This window comes from Vulpes lagopus, chromosome 21 (assembly GCF_018345385.1).
Source record: "Vulpes lagopus strain Blue_001 chromosome 21, ASM1834538v1, whole genome shotgun sequence".
In the NCBI taxonomy this organism is placed as follows: Eukaryota; Metazoa; Chordata; class Mammalia; order Carnivora; family Canidae; genus Vulpes; species Vulpes lagopus.
In genome coordinates this window covers 5,585,156-5,604,565 of record NC_054844.1, presented here as the reverse complement: position 1 = coordinate 5,604,565, position 19,410 = coordinate 5,585,156, and the positions used below count along the sequence as shown (strand labels likewise).

Below are 19,410 nucleotides of genomic sequence, written 5' to 3'. Positions count from 1 at the left end.
CTCATCACATCACCCGATAAAAATAAGACTCAGGCTTTTTAATAGAATGAATTACTTAAGTTTTATATTTAACAGGGACAATACCAAGGCTATTACTGGTTTTTAGAATATTTTAGGAATCTAGACTGCCTGCTTCTGCGTATGTTAACAGCCATCACAACATATGCTCTGGTGGCCTGGAATTAAGAACTGGAAGCCCATATGTTTCTCCCACCTCTTGAGATGAGAGTCCTCATTTTGGGCTTGTCCTTCCTTAATTGGGTAAGAGATTTTCAAAATGTTTCAGATACAGAGCCTAAGGAGAGCTACATTGTGCTTTGCACTGGGCCTTTGCATATATTATTGCTAATCTCTATAACAGTCCTATGAAGTAATGACCTCATTTTGCAGATAAAAATAATGAGGCTCAGAAAGGTTCAAAAATTTTGCAAGGTCACACAGCAATAAATAGTGGAGTCAGGATTTAAACTCAAGTGTCTTCCATTCAAAAGTTCCTTGCCTTATAAGACATCACTCACAATCTCTGCACACAAAAGATTCTGGGATGAGATGAATCTAAATAGATTTACCATTTTTACTGATATATGTTTTAGACTTTGTTATAGTTCAGTCTCTCTGAGGCAGTCCCAAAGTGAATGGGTCCCAAGAAGAATTCCACAGTGATGATGATGAGCGTCTCTCCAAGTATCCAAGGCAAGTGTTCATTTCAGTCTGACTTCTTACCACCCAGCATCCTTCTGGGATGCCTTTTCCCTACATCAGCACAGCAAGCACATAATTATACGATATTCCAAACTGAACATCATTAAGAGGCCTCCACTGTTCTTCTGTACATGAAAACTTAAAAACATGAAATCAAGCTAGAGATCCAAAGTGAAGGTCATTTTTTTGTCTTCAGATTATTCGTGATTCTCCTACTTTGTAGATATTTTTTGTACAATTTTCCAACAGACACCTAGACAGTAGACTCAGTCTGTGCCCACAGGTGCCAATCATTCATTGTTTTTGGGAAACGAGGGTGCTGGTGATGGTAAGACTGGGCATAAGGCAGTGGAGGTGCCAGGGAGGGGCAAGATGGTTGGGAAGTTGGGGGCCTGATGGTGAGGGGAGTATATATATCCTTCCCCGTTCATTTTACCAGCAGAGGATAATGGCAGAAGATGTCAGGACTTCCGGGAATCTTAGGAACATATCTAGGGCAAACTGAAATGCATGGCCTGACAGAAATTCTAGCCAAAGCAACAATCCAAATGAAGGCAGAAAGGCAGAAGGCAGGGAGAAGTCCAGACTAGAGGCTTGAACACAGACCGGAGCAGGAGACTTGGAAGCAGAGGGGAGGAAATGGTATCTCAGAAGAGTTCCTAGGCAGTGGCACTCATCCTAGGAGCTTTCCCCAGGCTGCCTGTAACTGCCAGCCTGTATGGGGAGGGAGGTGAATCATTTTGGGCCATTGAAATAATTCTATGATGTACTCTTAGCACAGAATGAGCTCAATAGACTCTGTGGGCCAGCCTGGTCATCTATCTTCTACTACAGGCAATCCTGTGGGGGAGTTAAAGGCACAGGCTTTGGATTCAGGTCAACTATAGATATTCTGGCTTTGCCACTTGTTAGCTATGGTAACTCAGGCCAGTCACTGAAGTTCTCTATACCTTAGCTTATCTATAAAATGGAAATACTATCAATTGGATGCCAAGGACAAGCCCAGGTAGAAAAATGGCAAGTGGGCTATGTCAGGTGCAACTTCCACCTCATTGACTGGGTGAATGTCATAGCCAGCACAGCAAGCAGAAGCCTGACCTAGCCCTGTCTTCCTTGACAATCCCAAAGCTCCTGGGGCCACCTCCCTACCCCCCACCACCAAATCTCTGTTCTCTCCTGTTTAAAGGGCTCAGCTCTCAGTGTCCCCCAAGCCTACCTTGCCATGAACCACCATGAGCTCTTTCCATGAAAAGGTCTCTAGGGTAGCCCATAGGCCATGATCATTACCCACCACCAAACTTTCCCTATCACTGTCTTTACGCTTTGCCCTCTAAATAAGCAAGCCAGCAGCACTGCCAGGCGAAGAACTTTTGCCCGGTTTGGGTTGTGGGTAGCCTCTTGCCTCCCTCTTCCCCTGGGCTCCCAGCCAAATCCTCCCTCCCTCAGAGATGCTCTCTGCTCACTTCATTCCTGCCTCATAGCTGGAATGACAGTGGCTCCCAGAATCCCTGGGGTGTGGGGAGGGTGATGGGGGTCTGGGGAGGCAGCCAGGCCCAGGAGCAGGTTAATGTTACAGCCCTGGATAAATGAGCTGGGCCAGTTGACGTCAGGGTGATGATGGGTGGAGGGGAGGGCCAGGCTGCTGAACTATAAAGATAGGTCAAATCAAATATAATCAACTTGGGACGGAGCAAGCAGGCAAGCTAGAAACCGTCCCCAAGCCATGGTCCCTACCAGCCGCGGCTCAGCCTGGGTCCCTCTGCTCCCGACCCGAGTGCCCAAAGCAGGCTTTGGTTTCATGTCAGCAGCCTTCATCTGCCTTCCAAAAATAAGCCCCTGCCGCCATGCTGAGGGGAGAAAAACAAGAAGGGCGGTATTTTTAGGGCCATTAATTCTGACCACGTGCCTGAGAGGCAAGGTGGATGGCCCTGGGACAGAGGCTGTTCATCACTATGTCCCGGGGAGCAGGACGCCTTCAGGGCACGCTGTGGGCTCTCGTCTTCCTAGGCGTCCTAGTGGGCATGGTGGTGCCCTTGCCTGCAGGTACCCACGCCAACAGCACACTGCTGGACTCCAGGGGCTGGGGCACTCTGCTGTCAAGGTCTCGAGCCGGGCTAGCTGGAGAGATTGCCGGGGTGAATTGGGAGAGTGGCTATTTGGTGGGGATCAAGCGGCAGAGGAGGCTCTACTGCAACGTGGGCATCGGCTTTCACCTCCAGGTGCCCCCCGACGGCCGGATCAGCGGGACCCACGAGGAGAACCCCTACAGTGAGTGCCAGCTGCAGCCAGTTGGGAAGCTGGGGGCTTGGGCTCAAGCAAGACTAAAAGACGATGGGGACTTGCTCTGGTGCATGGGCTCCTATTATAATGGGGAGAGAACCGTGATTCCCTACTTGGATGCTCATAAACATAGTCACCTCTCCCAGACTCACTGGGACCCTGCCTAGTTGCAGGCTTAATATGCTGAGGTCCAAGCATTCTGGTGTCCTTTGCCATCACCCCTTGGAGCCCCAGTGGCACCAATTACTTTAGCATTACAGACACGCACCTGTGGCTGTACAAGGCCACAGGGAACCATCAGCCGGGAAGCCATAAGGCAAGGGTGGTGAGAGTAAATGAGGGCAGCAGGACCAGATTAAACCCAGGTTGATTTTTACTTAGCTTCCCTCTTTGAGAAGAAAAGGCAAGTGATCTGCAAAATTTCCCTGCTGAAGCACATCTTTCTTTTTTATTCCAACCTCCCTAGCTTCCTCGTCCTACAAGTTGATGGGTTGCTGCATAGATAAACTCCCACCCAAGAGAGGATGGGGGCTGCAGGATCCAGGCAAGCCATCAGCTTCCATGCGGCTGCAGTGTTTGCAAGTTCAGAGGAGCTGAGATTTGTTGAAACATGTAGAGTATCTCCTTTATTAAAAAAAACCAATCGGCATTCCTTTTTCTACTCCAGGCAAGGACCTCATGTGATTAAGTCAGTGAAAGCTAATCTTCTGTAGATATGCTGCAAGCCCTTGGCTCTGATGTCAGAACCCTCCTTGCGGAACTGGACCTTTGACAGTATAGTGACAGGACGTGCCGAGTCCAAAGTGAGGTCAGGCATAGAGGTGATAAGGGTCTGGCTTTCTAGGAGCAGAGGACAGACTTAGATGCCCTTGTGGCATTGCCTCTAGATCAACATCCCACTGCTCTGCATAAGCCCTGGGTAACGCCCCCTGTTTTCTTTGTCAGGCCTGCTGGAGATTTCCACAGTGGAGCGGGGTGTGGTGAGTCTCTTTGGAGTGAAAAGTGCCCTCTTCGTTGCCATGAACAGTAAAGGCAGATTATACACAACGGTGAGTCCATTGGGCTGGGGGATCTCCAGGTCGTATGAGGGCTGCAGCTTGCACAGTTGGAAAAAATACTACAAAAGCTTGAGTAGAGAAGTGAATATCGGTCTAGAATAAGAAGGAAGGGTCCATCACAGTGACAGCCCTGGCAGCTCATGCTTGGTTTGCTTCACAGTTGATTGGCTTCTGCTCTGCACCATGCTTTTCCTGACCTTTCCGTCCTTTGTCATTAAATGGGAATCAGAGCTCAGGAGGCTACTGGTTCTGGAGGAGACCTGCACCCTGACATGAAGCCGTCATCTGGGCTTATGGTCAGGTTTGATCCCCCGAACTGGAGAGGCCCAGAGGAGCCAGCCTGTCTCTCAGCCTGGGCTGCTCTGTCCCATGACCCACCTCAGGGAAGTACCTTCCCACCTAGAATGCAGGAAGAGGAGAGATGGAGGCTCTCTTCCCCACCTTCACTGGTGTATTGAAATTTTACTTTAAGATTTTAAGTCCTCTGACCTCTGCTCCCATAAGCTGGAGAAGCATCCTCCTATTCCGCCCTCTGGGCTGGCACCTCACCTCCAGCTCCCTCCCCCACACAGATCACCCAAGGGAGGGCAAATTCAAGCCCTTTTGTAAACGCAGCCAACCGCTAAGCATATTTACCAAAATCTCTGCTCTCGTTGACACCCAGTAGTCCTGGGGCTCTCCTCCTATGATTCAGCTTATTCCAAGATAGGGACTGGGAAAACATCCCTATGAAGTTGAAGAAACTGGGAGTTCTTTTGACAGAAATAAGAAGACTAAAAAGGTAGACCTCTGAACAATTATTAAGGAATACCAGAGTTATTTATGGGAAGGGCGTGGAGTGCTGTTCTACTTCTCCTTGGACACAGACTGAGCATCGGGAAATGAGGAGAGATCTAGGATTGGTGCCAGGTTCCGGGAGGCCGAGGGGTCTGCTACATACCCAAAGGGGGTACTCAGCTTCTTCCCTGTAATCTTTAGTGCTGACACTAAATCTGGGTTGGTTTGCATGGAGACAAGGCATGGGTTAAAAGTGGGCATCTGAAGAGGAAATAGCTGGAGGATAGATGGTGCCAGGAACCAGAACTTGGGTCCCAGTCTGAACACCAGATGCACTGCTGCCATGGGATTTCTGCGCATTACCTGCAGGGCCTTGAGGCAGCTCTGCATACAGCTGTGATAGTACAAACTTAAAGACCCAGTATCCCATCTGTAAAGGGAGGATAAAGATCACACACACCTCCTGAGGGTACTGGGGCATAATGCTCGAGAAGCATTCTGCAGGGTGCCCAACAAACAGTAGGTGCTCAATATGGGTGGCTATTTATATTGTCTAAGCCAGGCAGAGGTACCCTCCATGAGGCTCTGCACTCCTCTTTCCTAAAGGCAAGACATGAAAGAAGAACTTCTGCATCCATATCATCTTGGTAACTTGTTCAAAGTACTGAATTCAGGGATCTCCATTAAAGATGCTTACTCAGCAGGGCTGGGATGGGGGCCTGATAATTGGTTTGTTTATTATTTTTGAAGCTTCTATGGTATTTCTGAGACATGGGCAGGCTTGGGGACCACCAAGCAACATGGACTTTGGAGGGCTGGGCAGTTGAAACCCAGCATGAGGCTTGGAATTCCCAGACACCCTTTTTCTCAGACCACTCTGCACAAAGGTGATGGAGAAGACAGGAGGTTGCCTGGGACCAACCTAGATTTGGGTGCAGCAGGGCCCCTTCCATGGCATGAGTCATCCCCAAAAGCCCCTTCTCGCCAGTCTGCGCTGTACCTGGGGTCCCCCTGATTGGAGAGCCAGGAATGGGTGGTGTTGGTTGTGGCACTGTCTGCAAGGGACTATTTAGGAGGTAGATCTCCTGGAAGGAAGCCCAGACAACAGAAAACCTATTTCTTTCTCCTTACCCAGAAGGATGCTCAACTCTGAGGCAGAGAGAGGGCATATATGTAGGAACAATTATCCACTTCCCACTTGAAATGTGTGTCCCTGGTAAGAAAACCTATATGAGATTCCAAAATCAGAGCTTTCATCAAGCAGAGAAAGCACTGCAGGGATTCCCCGAGAGGCTTAGTTAGTTTACCATCTGACTCTTGATCTCAGCTCAGGTCTTGATCTTAGGGTCATGAGTTCAAGCTCCATGTTGAAAAAGAAAGAAAGAAGAAAAGAAAGAAGAAGAAAGAAAGAAAGAAGAAAGAAAGAAAGAAAGAAAGAAAGAAAGAAAGAAAGAAAGAAAGAAAGAAAGAAAGAAAGAAAGAAAGAAAGAAAGAAAGAAAGAAAGAAAGAAAGAAAGAAAGAAAGAAAGAAAGAAAGGAAGAAAGAAAGAAAGAAAGAAAGAAAGAAAAGAATGACAAGAAAGCAGGCAAAGTGGTAAAGCATTGAGTAGTTAAAGGGAAGGAGCCACTCTGAATTGTGGGCTGACTCCTGAAGTCAGAGACACCTCCGCCCTGCCCCCAGGGCACATGACTTGGGGGGGGGGCATTCAAGTGGGCCCATGAGCTGGAGGGTTCACTAAGTGAGCAAGTCCAGAGAAAAGTGGGGCTGTCCTGAGGAAAGATCTGTACACTCTGCACTCTCTGCCCACCTGGTCCCATACCCCAGCAGCATCAGGCCCAGGAGCACCTTCTCTGAGGTGGGAGATTGTCCTCTCTGGAGCCCAGGGCCAGGGTACAAAGAGTAGGGCTGGATGAGGGAGTCTGGCCAAACTGTGCCCCAAGCTTGGGCAACTGATGCTTTGTGTGGCTGTGCATCAGATGCTGCTGAACCACCTCTGCCCCCTCCTGCTACCCCTCTGGGGCCTGTTATCACAGTCTAAAAAAACAATTGCCAGCTGATCCCTGGAGCCAGGAAGACTCCTGCTGGGTGATGATTTCATTCACACTATTTCCCTTAAGCCCCTAGAGCTGCCTCATCTCCCAGGGCTCAGCTGCTACTGCCTGCAACTAAATGTGATTTCTCATGGAGGGAGGGGACCCATGCTGGGGCTAGGGACAGGGGACAGTTTGGGGTCAGGGAATAAGATCCCAGAAAACCCACCTAGGAAGAGTGGCCTCCTACATGTGTCACCTCTAGGAAAGAGGGGTGCAGAGCCTCATGACAGGGTACCTCTGCCCGGCTTAGACAATATAAATAGCCACCCATATTGAGCACCTACTATTTGGCGGGCACCCTGCAGAGTGTTTTCCAAACATTATGCCCCAGCATCCCAAGGAGGTGTGTGTGATCTTTATCCTCCCTTTACAGATGGGACACTAGGTCTCTAAGTTTGCATTATCATAGCTGTATGCAGAGCTGCCTCAGGGCTCTGCAGGTAAGGCGCAGAAATCCCATGGCAGCAGTGCATCTGGTGTACAGACTGGGACCCGAGTTCTAGCTCCTGCCCCCATCTACCCTCCACCACTCTCCCATTTGTGGCAAAATCATTGACCTTCTCTCAGGCTGGATCTCTGTTCTCTCAATATCGACAGAGGCAGAAATCAGTGAATTCCACTCTCCTTCATCCTTTTAAAAATAAAATTGAAATTATCAAAGATCTCCACCTGCCAATGTTCCATGAGAATCCTTTGGCCCAGAAAAAAATGTATACTGACAAGAAGCTAGTAGGAATTCACTTATGCTTTTAAGCAATTTTAGTTTTACTAATTATAACTGTGTCTATATCCTTTTAATCAATAGTAGCATGACAACGTGCAAAACACAGTATTTGTTACATTCATCAAGACCTTTGATTATTCTCTCGGGCATTACTTTGGGAGGGTGAGGACCAATCCCTGCCCACACTCAGCAGCAAAGCTCAAAGAACAGATTTCTGATAGGATGTGTTAGCACAGAGGGGAAATACTGGGGGGTGGGACCTGAGAGCCCTGCAGACAGCCCTCCCCGACACACGGCCTGCCTGCTCAGAGAGCTACACAGGAATGAGAAGAATGATATGCCTGCTGAAAACCTTTTCAGCACTTGAAGGGATGAGCACTGGGTGTTATACTATATGTTGGCAAATCGAACTTCAATAACAAAAAAGAAAAGAAGAAGAAAAGAAAGAAAGAGAAAGAAAGAAAGAAAGAAAGAAAGAAAGAAAGAAAGAAAGAAGAAAGAAAACCTTTCAAACTTCTAATTTGACAATGCAATTGTGTGTTATGAAAGGGAGTTGCAATATATAGACCTCTCCAGAGCTGGGAGATCTTATTTCTCCATTTCAGCTAAGGACAGAAAAAAGAAGTTGTCAGGGGCTGCAGAAGGAAGGGTCTTAGGAAAAAGTTCTTTCCCCCCCCCCCTTACCCGACTCCTCAAATACCTCCTGTCCCTGCTCTTCCCATGCACACTCATAAACCAGGAATAATAGGGGCAAGTGGCGAAGGGCAGCCCTGGGAGGAAGAACTTTAACAACAAGCATCCACCTCCACCAGCCCAGGTGACTTACCTCTGCCTGGAGACAAGAGGATGGATGTCTCATCTACCCTAGACTATCATAAGGGGCATTTCTTGGCAGAGGTCACATGCTGAAACAGCCCTCTGCAACAATCCCTCTCCAAAATGCTCTTCTCCACGTAAGAGCTGATGGCTTTGGGGTTTGGTTCCACGTAAGTCTGATTAGACCAACATGGAATTTAAGACGTTGTCACGCTGGGGCCTGAGGCCCGGCAGGCCCAGGAAATATGATCCAGTGGAATTATTTTCATTTGTTCAAGTAATAATATATGGTAGCTGCTTTTATTAACACGGCATTCACTTGGCACGAGTGCTTTTCTCACCAGAGCCAAGCAGCCAGCACTCCCGGGCCCTGAGAACCGGGCTCAGGATGCGGTGGACATGGATTAAGGGACTGGGGCTGGATACCACTTTGGGCATCAGTCTGGGCAGCAGGAAAATCCCACTGGCCTGAAGCTTCGGCTACTTCAAAGAGTTCAGAGAAAGGGTCTTGACCTCCTGCCACCTGCACCCCAAGAACAGGGCGGAGGGGTGCAAGAAAGGGATCCTCAGGAGAAAGAGGTGGCTCTGAAAGCAAACTTCCTCTGAAAGCAAAGTTCTCTTGTTTCACTCTTGTACACCGTTCTGAGGAAGCCAGGAATGTGAGCGAGGCTAGAAAAAAAAGAATCAAATGGAAAGAAACAAAAGTAGGAAAACATTTCTTAATGGAGAGGGAATTTGAGTAATCGAAATGGGATGAGCAGAGATGGGATGAGCACAGTGCACACAACCACTGTCATGCACAGTTCAACAATGTTTCAGGAGCCCCAGATGCTGGGAAAGCCTGGGTTCTTAAACTGGACACATCCTAAAATGGTGGATATGGGCAGATGCCCTCAAGAGTCTCCCTTCCCCCGCCCTCCACCCGCTCCCCCGTCCCCCGCCCCCTAGCACCAGGGTTTCATTTCCACTCGACAGTTTGCAAACCACATCGAAACCTCTCTGTAAGCATCATCCAGCTCAGAAGTGCATTCTCCTGGATGCTGACGCTGGGTTACTCTCCAGGGATGTGTAAGTTAGAACAGAGGGGCAAGTGGAGGGTGGCAGGGCCTGGACAGGAGAAGGGGGGACCACTGGTTTTGGATACAAATGTTTTCTCACTTCCTTTCCCCGCCTGTCTCGTATCCTGAATTCCTTTCCTGCTTTAAATAATCTACTTACATGACTAGATAATACATGAACACGGGCGGGGGGGGGGCAGTGCAAAAGAATATGCCATGGAAATCTGGTTCCCTTCACACTGCCATCTTGAAGCCTTTAGTACCTCCCCAGAGAAAGACACTGGACCAGCTCCTTATGTGCTGCTCCAAGAAGAACCTGTGTCCCTGAGGGTGTTCCCTCACTGTTATTTTATAAAGTCACACATATAAGAGCATACTGCACACTGTTTTGAACCTTGCCTCTTCACTTAATGGTATGTCTTTGAGATCACTTCAAGTCAGTGCGCAGAGCGGTTCCGTATTTTTTCATGAGTATTCAATTGTGTGGATTTGCCAGAATGGAATGAACTACTTCCCTCCTAATAGACGCTTTGTTGTTTTTGGTCTTTTACTATTATAAATAATGTTGCAGGGAGTAACTCTTGTACATGTGTAGGAGCTGGATGGTAAGATAACTTCCTGGAAGCAGAATTATTAGTCAAAGTTATATTCCTTTTTTATTCTAGTAGATACTGGCAAATTGCTCTTTATAGAGGTTCTAACAATATTTGCACCCACAGATGTTACATGAGAATTCCTAATCTTCATGCCCTCGCCAATGAAAGAATATTATCAAGGGGCACCTGGGTAGTTCAGTGGGTTAAGTGTCAAGACTACTAAGTTCGGCTTGGGTCATGATCTCAGGGTCATGAGATGGAGCCCTGAGTGAGGCTCCGTGCTCAGTGCAGAGACTGCTTGGCATTCTCTCTCTCTCTCTCTCTCTGCCCCCCCTCACCCTGCTCACACCTTCTTTCTCTCTCTCTAAAAAAGAAAAAAAGAGAGAGAGAAAGGAAGGAAGAAAGAAAAAAAGAATATTTTCAAAACATCTGATTTCTCTTAAACAATTAAAAATGTTACCTCATCATTATGACTTAGATTTCTCTTATTAGGTATATTTTCTTATGTTCAAATGTTAATTGTATTTCCTTTTCTGTGAATGGTCTATTCATAAACAGTCCATTTCTCAGTTAAGGTACGGTAACAAAATATACTCTCCAACACATATACATAGCAACTATTTTTTATTTTATTTATTTGTTTGTTTGTTTGTTTGTTTGTTTTTTAAGTAGGCTCCACACCCAGCATGGAGCCCAACATGGGGCTTGCACTCATGACCCTGAGATCAAGAGCTGGACACTCAACCAACTGAGCCACCCAGGTGCCCCAGTACTGCAACGATTTTTTAACTGAATTTGCTATTTATATTTTTGTTTTGCTTAAGGCAACTTTTACCAGACTCAAATTTATTTGGTTTCACTTTTTTATGGTATATAATTTTTTGTGTCCTCATCAAAAAGGTCTTCCTGACTCAAGATTACTTAAATCAAATTTCTTTCTGGACTCTTAAGGTTCTCTTTTTTTACATTTAGATCTTTGCTAGTTATAAGGGCACCTGGGTGGCTCAGTCAGTTAAGCTTCTGCCTTTGGCTCAGGTCATGATCCCAGAGTCCTGGGAACAAGCCCCACATCAGGCTCCCCGCTGGGTGGGACACCTGCTTCTTCCTCTCCCTCTGCTGTTCCCCCTACATATGTTCTATCTGTCAAATAAATAAACAAAATCTTATAAATAAATAAATAAATAAAACCTTTGCTACTTATAGAATTTTCTTTAATATAAGGAGTGAAATAAGAAATCAAACTTTATTACTATTATTATTTTTATTATTATTATTATTAGATATTATCCAGTTGTTCTAACACCATGTTCTCTCCAGTGATTTGAAATACTACTTTTATTTTATATGAATTTCAGGTCCATTTTTATTTTATATTGACATATTTGGATCAACTTCTGGAGTCTATATTTTGTTCATCAATCTGCACCAGATTCTTTTTTTTTTTTTTTTTTTTTTTGAGAAAGAGTGAGTGAGCACGCACATGCACATGCAAGTGTGCACAGAGGGGCTGGGGTAAGAGTGGGGTAGTGGTAGCAGAGGGAGGAAAGAGAATATCCCAAGCAGGCTCCACGGTCAGCACAGAGCCCCATGTGGAGCTCAATCCCAGGACCCTGACATCATGACCTGAACTAAAATCAAGAGTGCAAAGCTTAACCGACTGAGCCACCCAGTCACCCCTGCACCAGACTTTTAATCAGTGTAGTTTTATTCCTTAGTAATTTGCACTCAATCCTGAGTGCCTTGCTCCTAGTGATGTTGCTCCAGAGCTTTGATCATCAACAATCTTAGCTTCTGTGGCTTACTCTACACCCCATGCACAGGTAAAGAAACCACGGTCCAGAGAGGCTCCGAAGAGCAGTGCAGCTTCTGTATGTCCTAATTCTGTGGTCTTCTCATACAAGTTCATGGTCTCCGAGTCATTCAGTCAATAACTGCAGAGCTTAAAAGCAAAAATGTCCAATAACCCACAGCAGGTTTTGCAGGAATGGTGATTCAGGGTAAGACAAAGTTTTTTAGGGCTTTTAATGCAAAGTGGTTCATGATAGAGAAGAATTATCGTAATAACAATATTTTTTATTTTACTATGTGCCAAGTGTTATACCAATGACTTTCTTTTTTTTAATGTTTTATTTATCTATTCATGAGAGACACACAGAGAGAGGTAGAGACATAGGCAGAAGGAGAATCAGGCTCCCCGCAGGGATACTGATGTAGGACTCCATCCCAGGACCCCGGGATCATGACCTAAGCTGAAGGCAGATGATCAACCACGGAGCTACCCAGGCATCCCTATACCAATAATTTTCTGTACATTATTTCAATTAATGCTAACTCCAATTCTATGACATAATAATTCTTACTGTCCCATTTTACAGATAAGGGAACGGAGGTTAACTCGAGATGAGGGAAGGTTAAATCACTTGCCCAGGTTCATATAGCTAAGTAAGAGGTGAATAATCATCAGTGTAACCTCAAAGCTAGTGCAGAAATATGCTCCATACCTACTTTGATTAGTTTATCCCCTCTACCTTTGGCATATTCCTTCCACAAATGCTTACTGAGTATTCATAACAAAGGTAGCTTGTGAAAACCCAAGCTCCCTAGTGTGGTACTGGGAAGCCAGCTGGCATACCAGTCTAAAGCTTTCACATTCATCTCAGCTAAATTAACACATGCGGAAGTGCCTTGTAAACAATAAACATTGGGGGGCTTGAGTGGGGAAAGGAGGAAGGGGCAAAAGGAAGGGAGTATGCTGTTTCCCCCTCACACTGCACTGCCCCCTTTCTCACTCTCATGCTGCCCTGAAGAGCCAAATATGTGGGGAGTATCCACCTGTCCCGCTGCTGCCTCTGTGAAATAATCATCCATTCAGCATCACGTACCTGACAAGACACAATCCTGTCTTGGGCAACTTGGAATCTATTGGGAAAGAAGAAGCTGGCCCTGGGGAATCACATACTCTTGTCCATGCTGTCTGAGCAGTACACCCAAAGAGCTGTAAGAATCTGGGAGCCCAGTGAGCTAGTTCATCACCCTCTGCTCATAACAGGAAGAGGCTCTGGTCCATCCCCCACCTTCAACCAGCCCAGGGTGCTCAGAGATCGATTCCTTCAGAGATGGTCAGACAACCCCTCTGGCACAGCCATCCAGCCATTGAGTGGGCTTTTTATAGCTGATGGCCTCAGTCAGCAGGAAGGAGTCAGAAAGCAATCCCACCTCTCTCTTTTTGTTTCATTCTGTATTTCTTTGGAGGCTGGATCCCCTATCTCCTGGCTTTCACCTTGCTCCCTCTTCCTCTAGACCCCATAGAACCACTCCCTGTCCTAAGCACAGAAACCTCCCCAGCTTCCCTCAGCAGTGGCCCTGCAGGCTGGGGGAGGAAGGGCCCTCTTTTCTAGGAATAAAGGAGGACGTGGGTGATATAGCAGGAATGAAGTTGTTGATGTGTGACAGGAAGTTCGGCATTCATTTTCTGAACAGATGGTCCACACGCGCTTCTCTACCAAATTAGCACTGCAGAGGCTGATATATCACTAGCCCCAGACTCCACGGCACCACCTGCCACAGAGGGAACCAGGTTCTCTTCCCCATAAAAATGGCTGCTCCTTATCATTTCTATTCCCAAACTTCCCTGGAGAGCTCTGAATGTCTAGAAGGCATCAGGTGTCTTTTGGGCTCAAAGTCAAAACCAGGAATGAACCTCTTTAAGGGGTTGCAAACCTGGGGCATCAACTGGGAAAGACAGAGTGAGGGGAAATCAGTGGAAAGAAGAAAGGGTTAACATAGTCAACAGATAGCGTTGGAAAGGACGTGGGGAGTCATCTGTCTCCCAACCTCTGCTAACCACACTTCACCAACAACCCAGCCCACAGCTTGCAGAAAAGGGAACAAAGGCTGAGAGGGAAGAGCCTGCCCAAAGTCATACAACCAGGAAGCAGAGAAGCCACAAAAGTGGAACCCAGGCCCCCAACCTACTCCATTTGACAACCTCTCACAGTGGACTTGAGAAAACAGCCTATTACATCCTTCTCTGGTCCTTTCTCTGAATGGAATAAATTATCAGCTAGGTGCTTAGAGGAGAGAGCCCTGAACTAAAAGTCAAGAAACCCACTCCATATTACACAGACAATCTATCTGTCCCTGGACCTTGATTTTCTCATCCTAACGGAGGGAATGTGAGAGAGGTCCAACAGAGTTCAGAAGTCTCTTCCTTTCTGATCTTCCATGATTCCATTCACCTAGAATGGTTCAGATTCCCTGTTGGTTGTCTTACAAAGGGGAGGGGAGGCGCATCCAGGAGGGGGCCTGCTACACCTCATTTATAATTGAGCCTCTGTTTGCCCATTTCTTTGGCAGCCCAGCTTCCACGAGGAATGCAAGTTCAGAGAAACCCTCCTGCCCAACAATTACAATGCCTATGAGTCAGACCTGTACAGAGGGACCTACATCGCACTGAGCAAATATGGACGGGTAAAGCGGGGCAGCAAGGTGTCCCCAATCATGACTGTCACTCACTTCCTTCCCAGGATATAAGGACCCTGAAAGGAGGCTTGCAGATTGAAAACAACATCTTTTGTATTGGAATTTTGCACAAATGAACAATTCCCCTTACCGCCACCCCCTCCCCGCCATGACTCCTGAGTTGGGCTTCTCCTGTGCTTGGGGAGAAGGCACACCGGACCCTATGGTATGTAACCAATCCAAGTGAACGGTTGCAACCACTATCCTAGAATGGCAATGGATACTTGCTCTGACCTCAACTGAGGAAAGAAGGTACATGTGGCATATGACCATGTGCACAGGGAAATGCCAGGTGGCAGTGTGTGTGTGTGTGTTCAGGTATGTCCATACATCTTTGTGTAGGTGGTCTGAGCAAAGGCATTGCAGAGCATCGGGTTTCTCTCTCCCCAGTATCATGGCAGCAGGAATCTGCCTGCAAGAATGTCATTTGTCAATCCAGCTGGATTGATATGTACTCCTGTTCTGCCTCTTTCCAATCATCTTTCCATCCAGAGGCCACTTGAGTGCATGCATGGGATGCACAGGCAGTGGGGAGCAGCTGTCCTCTAAGCATAGAGGGCAGAGTGGAAGGGAGTACGGTTTATCTGCAAACCAGAAAGAAAGTGGGCAGGCTCCAAACTTCCTGCCTGTGAGAGCTCTGGGGACACTGGGCTGCCCTGACAGGGGAGCTGGGAAAGAAGGGATCCTCTTCTTGAAGAAATGGGGTAGAGCAGTGCCTCAGGCAGTTGGGGAAGGCCTGCTGGAAGCAGCGGAAGGGACTGGATGTTCTATGAAGTGCCTTTCTGCCTGGAGGATTCAGTGCCGCCTGTGGCTCCAAGAACAAGCTGGGGCCTGGCTCCCCGCCCATAACTTTTCCTCCTTTTGAACTAGGTCTTATTTTAACCTCAGATGACAAGGATCCTAATAATGGCAACTTCTCTGGCGAGAGGTGAGGGGGTGCAAAGTAGGGCATGAAGGAAGTAGAGAGGCTTTGGACTGCAGATGATAATTCCTCTCCAGCTACGTCCGGGAAACTCACCCAAGTTCTCATCTGATACTCTCACTTCCTTCTTGGTCGTCCTCATCTTGCATACACACTGGTGCCTGGATGCAGTAGAATGGGCACCATGACCTCCAGAGTTTGCCCCCTCTGGCCCCCCTACAGTAAGAGAAGAGTGATAATCCCGTGAAATCAAGCAGCCAAGCTATAACAGCTCCTTGCTCTACAATGCCGTCTTGCCTCCTGTCCTTTGAGAGTATTTAAAGCAGAGGTTCCCCCAAGTGACTATAAATGTTGTCTGCCTGGAGCCTTCAGATTCCTGAACCATTGGAATGTTCCTAAATCTGAAACCAGAGAGAGCCATATCAGAGTGCAAATATTTTCGGCATTATACGTGAACCATCGTGTTACAAAATGACCTGACACCCTCTGCTACTCTCAGGGGCCCCTGCCTGCAAGACAGCCCCTCATCTGCTGCAAATACCTTCATCTTCGACATACCTCTCTATTTGCAGATGAGGCCATCTATAGATAGACCTGAGCTGAGCGACTGTGAACTGGACATGGAAGTTGGCCACCCAACGGAGACATCATACTGGCTATCTCTCTGTCTAGCACACATCAGGAAGGACATATGCTGGATGAGGAGGAAAAGGCCACACCAAGGTGAGAAAAGATTCAACAGGCAATAAGAACTCAGGAGCATGACTGGACATGACCAAGCCTTGGAAGAAACTGGAAGGAGCTGGGGTCTTTGTTCAAGTGGAAGGGGGAAAAAGTTGGTCCATCTTGACCATTTGGAATATTTGAAGTGCAGCTCTGCTTGGAGGCAGAGGACAAAGCTGATTATCTTGTCTAGAGTAATTTACTGATCTCTTTGACAGGGTGTATGAGAAACTGACTCACTCAGAACCTGAGGCATGCATCAGTATCCGATAGAAGGTGCCAGGAGTGCAGGCAGGCTGGGAGGATGGACAGACGGTGATCTGGTGGAGAGAAAAGTTTTAGGTCCCAAAGCTCTAGTTCCTTTCTTCTTAAATCTCTAAGCCAACTTGGCATGGGAGGGGATACATTTCTAAAGAGAGTCTCAAGGCCTTAGATTCCTGCATCTCTCTAGAGGCTCATAAAAGTGCTCAAACACTGACAAGGAGCTCCCCCAAATGTTCACTCCTAGCTTTCATGCTAAGAGTGAGAAGGAGAAGCAATGACATGCCTAGGACCAGGAAGGCTTGCTATGCAGTCACTAGGCAGCAGCACCAGCACACCCATTGCCTATGCCTGGAATTGGTTCCTAGCCTCAGGGCATCTATTCTAACTGGTACCAGGGCCTATGCTGTATCATTTGTTGAAACTTCTGAACATATTCCTGGATGTGGTGATGCATTGTTGACTCTTTAAATGCCTCCTGTCCAGAGGAGTGCTCTCCCAAGAGCTTTCTCTTTACCTGTAAGTGGCTTAGGCTTCCGACAAGTCTCTCTCCATCCACAGAAGTGGGTTAAGGGGCAGGAACGGAGGAGGATCAGCAAAGGGCTGTTCAGTCCCTTCTCTCCTGCTCCTGTGTTTGTGCACAGGTGTGCAGAATTGTCTCCTGTCTGATCACCATGTCTACTGAGTCCAGGACTGAGCTCTCAGCCCTGTTGGATCCAAAAGGCTGCAGCAGACTTTGCATGGGCAGCGGAACACAAGGATCCTCACGTTCCTGCTGCCATGTACTACGAATGACTTGGGTCCTCTCTCCCCCACATCCTGAGCTATGATCCTGGTTTATAGAGTTTTGTAGTCTAGTCATTGGCTTCCCTCCTATACCTTCTCTGGCAGCTCCATGCAAACTTGGGGTGCCAAATGCTGCCTTGTTCCTTCAAGAGCAAACGATAACAATGAGAGCAAGATATAATCACATACTTGGAGGTGAACTCCTCAGCTGGGGAGAGGTGAGCTCAGAAACCAGAGGGGAGCTCCAGACCTCCTGTAGAATCTGCACTCTCCTCAAGACAATGCGTGGACCTCAGAGGAAACCAGAAAACCTCAACTATCTCATTGAAGCTATTGATTATGTTCCCTCCCTCATTTGCTGCCTTCTAACATCCCTTCCCTTCATACTTGCCATGCATTTTCGAACCTCCTTTGGAAGGTATATAATATTGTAATTAATACCCCACCACTATCCTTCACAGCCTTCCCCCTCTGCCGCCAGGTCCCAACACGTCTAGCACACGTGCTCCAAGCCCCTGGCCAGGGCCACTCTATGGCCTAGGAAAGAGAATATTTCTCCTGTTCTCTGATCCAGGCTACAAACCTCTCTCCTTTTTAGACATACTAGGATTTTCCCAGGCCAGAAACCCAGGCCTGAAATTCTCTCCTGACCTAGTCCTATACTGAGAAGCTTGGAATTCTTCTCATAATGGTGCTGGGCCCCTTTCTCGTCCTAGATGTCAGAGCCTCCAAGTTATCATTCTGTAGAATCCTAAGAGAGAATAATGTATAAAAGTCCACATGCTGTAGTTCTCCTTCCTCCCATCATTGTAGGTCCACTGCCCTTGCCCATTTTGTGCCATGGTCACTGGTGCAAATATATCTATGAAAAGCGGTCACTGGCCCCTAAGACACAGGGATATCCTCTCTCCTGTCTATCCCCTTCTGCTGCTTTTCACATGTACAGAAGCTAGAAAGCTCCTATAACTTTCTGTCCCCAAAGGCTCTGGGTCAAATGTCACTGAGGAGATATTCTCTGTGGCTTGCCACTTTCCTGTCTAGGAAGTGGGTCTCTCAAATCTGCACCCCCTCTCCACTTGGCCAGGAATGTCCACTCGTTCTGCTACCTCCCAGAATGCTTGGGACAGACCAGAAGAGTAGGTATAGTTCTGTGCTTCCATCTGAGTTGATACTTCCTCTTCCCAGAATGGGAGGAGGGAGTGATTATATCCAAAACAGATCCTGAATCTAGTCCATCATGCCAAGAGCCAACACAGAACCATGTTTGTATACCTCATTGAACTACTGAAATTCCAGCACTCAGACAGCTGTGTCCTCATGTGGTTTCCACTTTCTATAAATCAGTAAGTACCTCAGGCTGGGTCCCAGTACAGAGCTGTCCCCAAGTTTGGGTCAAGTAAGTAGAAAAACTCAGAATTTGTTCAGTCATGTGCTTGTAAAATGTGATGCTTTTATTTTTTAATATGTATGTGCTATGCACAAACCATATCATGTTCCAGCAAAAAGTAAAAGGTCTTTTTATACGTTCCTCTAAACTGTTTGACTCCACCCCTCCTATTAAAACTCACAATCAATCTTTGAGTTGTGGTTGATTTTCACCTTGATTCTTTCTCACCTGTCAAGGAGGAAAGCAAAGGGAAACAAAGCATCGATCCATGGTGCTGTCGATATTATAGATTACTAAGGTAGGGAGAAGTCATGCGAGTCACTTAGTCCAACTGCCATATTTTATAAATGGAGAATTCATTCCCAGAGTGGAAGCCCTTTTCCCTTTCTGCCTCGATCAAAGCAAGATATCCACATTTCTGTGACTATACCATTTACTTATTCACCCATCCCATCAAGAAGTACTTATTGAGCACCCTATCTCTGTGCTGCATTGGGTGGAGTTTTGGGATACATGAGTGAATGGGGTAGATGCAGTTCCCATCCTCTCACAAACTTGCATTTTTAAAAAAAATCACCCAAGAGTATGTTAAAATGTAGATTCCCTAGCCACATTCAGAGATACTGACCCAGAGGCCTGGGTGGGGCTTAGGAGTCTATGCTTGTAACACACACCCCAGGTGATTCTGATATTGAAAAGCCCTAG

General features: G+C 47.0%; 1 protein-coding gene across 2 annotated transcripts; it reads left to right on the top strand.

Annotated features, from left to right (window-relative positions):
* The first annotated feature begins 2,357 nt into the window (after positions 1-2,357).
* FGF6 (fibroblast growth factor 6) lies at positions 2,358-18,896 on the top strand. 2 transcript variants are annotated; one of them, XM_041735512.1, is made up of 3 exons: positions 2,358-2,970; positions 3,928-4,031; positions 16,121-18,896. In XM_041735512.1, exons 1-3 carry the CDS (start codon positions 2,625-2,627, stop codon positions 16,295-16,297), a joined length of 627 nt encoding a protein of 208 aa, XP_041591446.1. In that variant the 5' UTR covers positions 2,358-2,624; the 3' UTR covers positions 16,298-18,896. The 2 variants fall into 2 exon arrangements, with proteins under 2 accessions (XP_041591446.1, XP_041591445.1); XM_041735511.1 differs by having other exon boundaries at positions 14,462-18,896.
* Positions 18,897-19,410: the final 514 nt, after the last annotated feature.

Bases quoted from the DNA above. Each gene is read 5' to 3' on its own strand.
- FGF6 (XM_041735512.1), top strand. From the start codon at position 2,625: ATGGCCCTGGGACAGAGGCTGTTCATCACTATGTCCCGGGGAGCAGGA. The intron at 2,971-3,927 runs GTGAGTGCCAGC...TTTCTTTGTCAG, and splicing joins CCACGAGGAGAACCCCTACA to GCCTGCTGGAGATTTCCACA. The intron at 4,032-16,120 runs GTGAGTCCATTG...CTCTATTTGCAG, and splicing joins AAGGCAGATTATACACAACG to ATGAGGCCATCTATAGATAG.